An 8457-nucleotide genomic window follows, 5' to 3' on the forward strand; every position below is an offset into this window, starting at 1 on the left:
TTGGCGTCACTCGTGTTTCAGCTCAAGTGGCCTCGACCAGTCAGTCTCTGCGCGGCGGGATGCTCGTGCTTGTCTCAGCTTCCTACCAGTGTCCAGCCACGATCTGTATTCTCAAGGACTTGACTATACTTTCAACAGGGTCCAGTGGAAGCTGTTGGCGTTTTCAGGGGGTGTTTTTCGTGATTCTATTAATGATTAACTCCTTCAGTAATGAGACACATCTTTACCTTGAGATCTGGGCACGATTAGACCATTTTGTTGACATTAGGAAGGGTCTCCGGAGGTCAGAAGAGTAATGGCCACAGCTTTCACTATTCTAATCCTCCACATGAGTTTCTGAAGCTGTATTAAATCACAAAATAGTTAGCAGAATGAATATGGAAACGTGTAATGCTACTGAAGGGATTAAAAGGGATTCTGCACATCGATTTCTTTCAACAGTCTCCATCGGATGATATTAGTGTTTTTTTTTTTTAAGCCTTGTCATGATCCTGGTGGTAATTTAACAATGATCTCGTGTCACTATTGATGAAAACAGTCATGGAGAACCGACTATCACCTATACGGTATTGAAAACAGCCTTCAAGAGAGAGCAAAGGGTGTTAGAATACGGACACAATGTTATACTAGGTCATGTTGAATTAGCATTAGATCGTGTTCTCCTATGCAGTATCTTTCCACGTGGTAACTTAACCCCTTCAGTACCATGACGCGTTTCCATATTCATTCTGCTCACTAGTTGATGATTTTATACCGCTTCAGAAACTTATGTGGGGGACTAAAATAGTGAAGACAGTGGCCATTAAACTTTTGACCTCCATAGACCCTTCCTAGTGTAGATAAAATCGTCTAATCACACCCCAAAACTCAAGGTAGAAATGCGTCCTAGTACTGAAGGAGTTAAACGCATCGAGGCGGAATGTAAGTGTTGCTGTGGTAAGTGTGACGCGGAACAGACGCCTCCGCTGACCAATATCCGCCACTTCACGAGACGCTTAGCAACTCAGAGGCCATTGCGCACCACTTAATGAGGGATTTCCTACGTTAGTGAGGATCCCAAGGCATTAATTACAGTGTCCAAAGTTTGGTGATTGGTTTCAGACTTATTTTACGGACCGTACGGCAGACTTCCGGACTTATGTGCAAAGTTAGCGAGGCGGACGCGGCGACGCAGAGTGCATGGCCTGTAGTTTGTAGTTCCGAGTTCTGATACGCTTTGCTCTCTCGTCAGAACTATCCACAAAGATCGCGAAGGTAATAAGTCATGTTCTTCTGAGTGTTCTTCTCACTGTAGACGCAGAATCATTACAAGAACGCTAAAAATAAACTCTAATAACTTCGGCTGAAAGTTCCATTAAAAAAATCATTACTAGAATCACGAAATACTTGAACCCAATAGCTTCCACTAGACTAAAGCCTTTTTTTCTTGAGTGGGTATTTTTTTCTTTATATTTCTGTTGCCCTTGGCCAGTCCTCCTCTCTTACATTAAAAAATAATAATCAATGACAACCCTTCAGTTCCCCACAGATCAATTAGCGCCGCGTTTACTTGACCAAACTTCCAGCAGCTTCCTTTACGATCTTATGTTGCTTAAGTCTTCACGCCACGCATTGACGCACGCTTGACTGTGCCATGCCGGACTCTGAGCGTCCACTAAGCCACTAATGCCTCCTCACGGCCTGCAGAAATCACCACCGAGAGCTTCCAGTCATGATCGCATTCTTACCAGGGCTTAAGAGCTTTCGGTCAGACCCCAAACTTTCAAATCCTCGCTTGAACCTTTCGCAAACCTCCAAGCAGGCAAGGAGGCGAGGAAGCAGACGCCAGATGTCTTGCTGCGCCCTGATTGCGACTCACATTTGTAGCAGACGAAGGAGACGAAGAAGCGGGCTCCAGATGTCTTGCTGTGCCTCTAATATCTCATACTTTGGTAACAGGCACGTGGCGAACGGAGTAGGCGTGGTAGCCGTAATCGTCCGCCATGATGTGTCTAGTGGCGGCAGCGTGGTCGTCCGGAGGCCAAGGGGCGAGGGGACCTGGAGGCCAGCCGCGACCCATTAGCTTGTCCCGCTGCCGCCGCCGACGATACCTGCAAAATGATATAGGGAAGGGGAGGGGGATAGAGGGCAAAGTGGAGAGGGAGAGACATTACGAATATTAGTACAATTACTTCTACTGTCTCTACAACCATCACCATTACTACTATTACTTATTTTGCTTAGAGGTTACTGCTGCTACTACTACTACTACTACTACTACTACTACTACTACTACTACTACTACTACTACTACTACTACTACTACCACCACCACTCACCCGCAGAAGACAAGGCAGAGAATCAGGCATACCACAAAGACGACACAGAAGACGATGCCCAGGACAACCTTCAGGCGAACCACACAGTCAAGCTCTCCCGTGGTAAGCCTGGGAGGAAAGAGAAAGGAACGGCTGGTAAGATAATTTGGTATAAGGTTGTCATACAGTGGTACAGTGGAACCATGCGTGCTTTGGGGTCCGAGGGGTCTCCAAGCACACGGGTTCGAATCCTGTCCACGGTCCGAGAGTAGGTTGGGCTTCCTCACTCGAAGCAACGGTTTCTTAGTGGGTGGGCTTTGATATAGGAGGTACCCAAAAGTACCCCCTTTAGCCCATAAATTCCCGTGAAAAGCCCACATGGTATAAATAAAAAGAATAAAAAAAATAATTCTCTTTTCCTCTCCCCGTGCTAAGTCTGAGAGGAAAGAGAAAGGGACTGGTCTTCAAATTATCGTCCCTTGTGGTAAGGTAATATGGTATTAGGTTGTCATATATAAAACTCCTTTCTTTCCTCGTGGTAAGTCTGTGGGGAGAGGAAAAGATTGGCTCATTAAAGTATAGTCTATTCCCCATGTCGTAAGAATATTCTAAAGGAACTGACTGTGAGATTATACGATAAAAAATTCCCACAAATGTTACTAACGTCCCCTATATAAACTGTGAATAAGGAGAAGAAATCAGCCATCTCTAAACACTTATCCCAGACGTTTGGATAACCCTATTACACTTTGAGGGAACTGGCAATCAAGTGTGCCGTTTTTTTCTTTTGTTTTCACCTTTCGTGTTGCTCTTGTTCAGCTTCCCCCTCTTGCATAGAATAAATGGAATCGTACGGTGGGAAGTGAGGACCAAGACACATCAATCAACGCAACTGACAGCACTTAAAACCAACAAAACAGGAGCAACGAGAACAACAAAAGGTAAATTCCACACGTGCTACTGAACCGAGCTGAAGTGAATTGAGTGACGATATTCTTGTGTTCTCCCCAAATACACTTCACAAAACCGCTGCCACCATTTGTGTGCCGCCACCGCCGCCACCACCTCCGCACCTCAACCACAACACGCGTCCGTTCAATTAAAGGAAACATTGGTCATATTGGTAGCATGTGTGCGCGTGTTTGTGTGTGTGTGTGTGTGTGTGTGTGTGTGTTACGATGTGAAACGACAGATGAAAGACATGCTTATATCAGTGAGCGTAACAGTTCCTCTTCCATGCGTGTGTGTGTGTGTCAGTTTGCTTCGTTCATTCTCAGCCTTAGTGTGTCGTCAAGATTTATGTTATGTTTATTTGCCCTCCCATTCTGTAACTAGCTAATCCATAAGACTTGCCAGGTTATAAATAAATCGATGGTTACTAGGTACTGTCATTCTCTCTCTCTCTCTCTCTCTCTCTCTCTCTCTCTCTCTCTCTCTCTCTCTCTCTCTCTCTCTCTCTCTCTCTCTCTCTCTCTCTCTCTCTCTCTCTCTCTCTCTCTCTCTCTCTCTCGAACCTATTGATTTAACGTCACTTTATACCATTATCCTCTCTTTTCTGTGTGTGTGTGTGTGTGTGTGTGTGTGTGTGTGTGTGTGTGTGTGTGTGTGTGTGTGTGTGTGTGTGTGTGTGTGTGTGTGTGTGTGTGTGTGTGTGTGTGTGTGTGTGTATGTGAATCCTAGCCAAACATTTCAAAATAATAGGAAACTCGATATATTTCACTTCGTTCCGAGAAATCAGAGAGAGAGAGAGAGAGAGAGAGAGAGAGTGAGAGAGAGAGTGTGTGTGTGTGTGTGTGTGTGTGTGTGTGTGTGTGTGTGTGTGTGTGTGTGTGTGTGTGTGTGTGTGTGTGTGTGTGTGTGTGTGTGTGTGTGTGTGTGTGTGTGTACCGTGATTAGAGTAAGAGGACGAGAGAAAGAGGAAGAACATACTGGACAGAAAGCGGGGAAAGGTCAGAGTGAATGATTGAGGAGCTCGGAAATTCTTTTGTGGTAAGTCGAGGGAAGGCCAGTTAAAAATTCACGAGTGCAGCGGATTAAAGAATGAATCTGCTACTTAAGTCTGGCATTAAGAAGAAAGCCAGTGCAGGTGAGAGATGTGTAGCCACTGGTCTTGTAATATCATGAGCGGATATTTAAAAGCAGAGGAGGCAAAAGGAGTAGCATAATAAATTCGCTAGATCAATACAAATGCGTCCCTGGAAATAGCAACATGACACCACTTAGAATGCAAGATTAACTCCTTCTTCAGTACTGAGATGTTTTTTCTACCTCGAGTTTGGGTACGATTAGACGCTTTTATATACATTAGAAACAGTGTACGAAGGTCATAATAAACTCGCTAGATCAACAGAAATGCGTCCCTGGGAATAGCAACATGACACCGCTTAGAATGCGAAATTAGCTCCTTCAGTACTGGGATGTTTTTTTTTACCTTGAGTTTTGGTTACGATTAGACGAATTTATATACATTAGGAAGGGTCTATGAAGGTCAAAAGATTAATGGTCTGAGTGTTCATTACTTTGAATCCCCAACATGAATTTCTGAAGCTGTACAAAAATCACCAGATAATAAGCAGAATGAATATAAAACGCGTCGTGGTACTGAAGGGGTTAACGAGCATAAGACGGGTGTTTGGAGAACCAACAAACGTATTTCTAAACATTCCTTCGTCTCATCTCAGGAATATAACAACATAACACTGCTAAGACATTAAGACTAAAGCAAAGGTAAGCGTTTAAACAACAAGGAAACACAAGAACATCATCCCAAACGTTTACTTGTCTTACTTCTTACACTGGACAGGTTACAGTGGAGGGTATTGGAATCCTATCTCGTTCTCTTCTAGCACTTCCAAACTCCAGCTCATCCTTACCTAACCCTATCTTGCTCTACACAGGTTTAATTACAGTAGAATATACGAGTATCTGTGAGCTATTTACCTCTGCCTTTCCCTTTCTAGCCCTTCATTACTCTACCCTTGGCCAGCTCTTTCATACTACTTAACCCTAACCCTGCTCAATCCTGCCTCGCCAAACACTTATGCCATATCGTAATCGTGCTAAGCCCTATGTACCCCTTAAAAACTTTACCTACAACCTTAACAACCCTGCCCACCACTGATGAACTAAACACACCTGCTCAGCCCTGCCCATCTCTGTTCTATACCCTTCCTGGCTCAACCCAATCCCTCTCACTCTCTCCATCTCTATCTCTTTCTCTCCTAACGTTCCTCCCTCCTCCAGCTCTGGCTCTCCGCTGTAGATTGATTCACAAAGATGACTCGGAACGGCGCCGCGGGGACCCATTGCCCAAACGAACTGGAGAACTGTTTCTACGCCTGACCGGACGCACCTTCACACCGACCATTCCCTCTGTCAACCAGTCTTGTGTTGCTCTGAGAGTTTTACAACGATACTCGCTCCAGAAGTAGTAGTAGTGGTAGTAGTAGTAGTAGAAGTAGTAGTGGTAGTGGCAGTGGTAGTGGTAGTAGTAGTGGTAGTAGTAGAGTAGTAGTAGTAGTAGTAGTAGTAGTAGTAGTAGTAGTAGTAGTAGTAGTAGTAGTAGGAGGAGGAGGAGGAGGAGGAGGAGGAGGAGGAGGAGGAGGAGGAGGAGGAGGAGGAGGAGGAGGAGGAGGAGGAGGAGGAGGACGAGGAGGACGAGGAGAAGGTAGGTAGGACATTTTTGTTATGAGAGGACAGCAAAATACAAAGGTGCGAGTGACGGAGGGGAAGCGTGCGTGGGTGTCTGACGAAGATGAGGTCACGAGGAGAGGCAGGACAGAGGTGCAGCTCCCAAGTGCACAGTGAGACAGATACATGTGAGGCAGTGACGAGTCTGCTAGAGTTATGGCGCGCTAGATCACAGGCAGCGGGCGGCGGGTGGCGGTAACTGGCTTCTTCTCCCCTCACTACTCCACTATACTCATCTACATCTGTAGCCTGAAACATCTGTATGCCACACCATTACCACCACTACTTTAAAAAGGCTCTAGTTAAAACATCGGTACTTAACCCCTTCAGTACTGGGACGTATTTTTTATCTTGAGTTTTGAGTGTGATTAGACCATTTTATTGACATTAGGAAGGGTAGCTATGGAGGTCAGAAGATTAATGGCCACAGTTTTCACTATTCTAATCCCCACATAAGTTTCTGAGGCTGTATAAAACCACCAAATAGTAAGCAGAATTAATATGGAAACACGTCATGGTTCAGAAGGAATAAGGAGTGTTTCTTTACGGTTTCAATGACATATAAACAAGATTCCTACATTACCAACAGGAGAAACAGTCTTGAGAACCTGCCAATCATCTTGTGTGGCCTTTGAAAACAGTCGCGGTGAAGGGGAAAGAGAGAGCAAGGCGTTTGTGAATACGGGACTCACTTGCCCACTCCACACCCAGAGGAGAGAGAAGAGAGGGGCAGCAAGAAGCGAGGGGGAGTTGTTTTCAATGAGATGCCTCCCTACTGTGTGTCCTCGCTCGTGATCTCACCAGGACGTAATGCAAGGACTTAGAGGCTTTGTGAACGTCATCTGAGGCATGTAGATGGGGAGGTGGATAGGTACGTGTGTGTGTGTGTGTGTGTGTGTGTGTGTGTGTGTGTGTGTGTGTGTGTGTGTGTGTGTGTGTGTGTGTCTAGGTGTACGTAGGTGCTTGAGTAAATGAAGGAAGGAGTAGACGTGTGTGTGTGTGTGTGTGTGTGTGTGTGTGTGTGTGTGTGTGTGTGTGTGTGTGTGTGTGTGTGTGTGTGTGTGTGTGTTTCCCTACAGACAAACAGAAAATTAGAAAATAACTGAACACAAACATACAGACAAACATAGAGACAGGCAGGTAAACAAACAAACAGACACACAGACAAACAGACAGACAAACAGACAGACACAACATAACAAAGACGAACCTCACAAGCTAAACAACACAACACACTTTGAGCAGGAAGTGTATTTTACCCGTGTTAAGTTATTCCAAACAGCACAAAGAGGAAACACATTTACTTGCCGGCCCAAAATGTAGTAAATAGACAAATAGAGACACATAAACTCACATGGACAAACTCTGGTGTGTATTTGATGATTATGTTAGTACTGTATCAAAGCAGCTCTTGTATATATTGACAGACAGACAGACGGACAGAGAGATAGACAGAGAAACACTGAGTTATCATTATTGACAGTAGTGTTCTTTTTTTCTTTTCTTTTTTTTTGTCATTGTCAGTCTTAAAAGAAAGCAAATTCTACACGGACTGACATAGACACACACACACACACACACACACACACACACACACACACACACACACACACACACACAGGCCTGATTCTTGATTGCACCGCAGCCTGTCTGATCAATGACGCTCGGCTCACATCTGTCTGTCCCCGAGACCACAAGTTAAGCGAAATCACGTAAGTTTGTTTATGAAATCCATCACTTAGAGTCAGCGCCGCCAAATGAATCCGCCTCGTGTATAATCAAAAACACATTGGACTTTGGTAACGATGTAGCGGGTGTTTCAAATGCGCGAGCAAGCAGCGGGTGGTAGACACTTCGTAGGGGGGCAGATGGTGCTCAGGTTGTTATATTGGAAACTAAATCAAATGACATCGATTAAAGTTACACAAAAAAACGCTACACACCCCACTAAAAAGCCTTAACGAGCTAGAATCAATGTTAAAATCAGGCTCTACTTCGCATACACTTACTACTACTACTACCACTACCACTACCACTACTACTACCACTACCACCACCACTACTACTACTACTACTACTACTACTACTACTACTACTACTACACTACTCTCCCTTGGCACTTTAAGTCTCATGTGCACAAATAAGGTGTTGACGAGACGTATGTTATTGAGTCACGCTATTCCCATTACTGCTATTTCGCAGCGCTGGGAAGGTGGAAGACGAAAGCAAGTTAAAGACGTGGATTTTAGGGGCGATACAAGCAGCAAGGCTCTGGTTAGTATACAGACACACACACACATACACACTCGCACACACACAGCTTGGTCTGCCGGACGCTCGCTTGCCTCCGCCGCGTGATAACACCGCCGCCTCAGACATGTAATTGCTACCCACGAGGAAAATTAAGATAAACACTCCTGCGTTTCTGAGTCCCCACGGCAATTGCTGGTGGCATTACTGCTGACACCCT

General features: G+C 44.9%; 1 protein-coding gene across 1 annotated transcript in view; it reads right to left on the reverse strand.

The window, feature by feature from the left end:
- Positions 1-325: 325 nt before the first annotated feature.
- LOC123515603 (insulin-like growth factor-binding protein complex acid labile subunit) overlaps positions 326-8457 on the reverse strand; it is a 56740-nt gene continuing 48608 nt past the window's right edge. The window contains exons 3-4 of the mRNA XM_045274382.1: positions 2319-2426; positions 326-2090 (exon numbers count right to left, since the gene is read on the reverse strand). Of these exons, the coding sequence (XP_045130317.1) occupies positions 1922-2090; positions 2319-2426 (277 nt within the window). The 3' untranslated portion in view covers positions 326-1921. The remainder of the gene's footprint in view (positions 2091-2318; positions 2427-8457) is intronic.

The sequence above is a fragment of the Portunus trituberculatus genome, chromosome 39 (assembly GCF_017591435.1).
Source record: "Portunus trituberculatus isolate SZX2019 chromosome 39, ASM1759143v1, whole genome shotgun sequence".
In the NCBI taxonomy this organism is placed as follows: Eukaryota; Metazoa; Arthropoda; class Malacostraca; order Decapoda; family Portunidae; genus Portunus; species Portunus trituberculatus.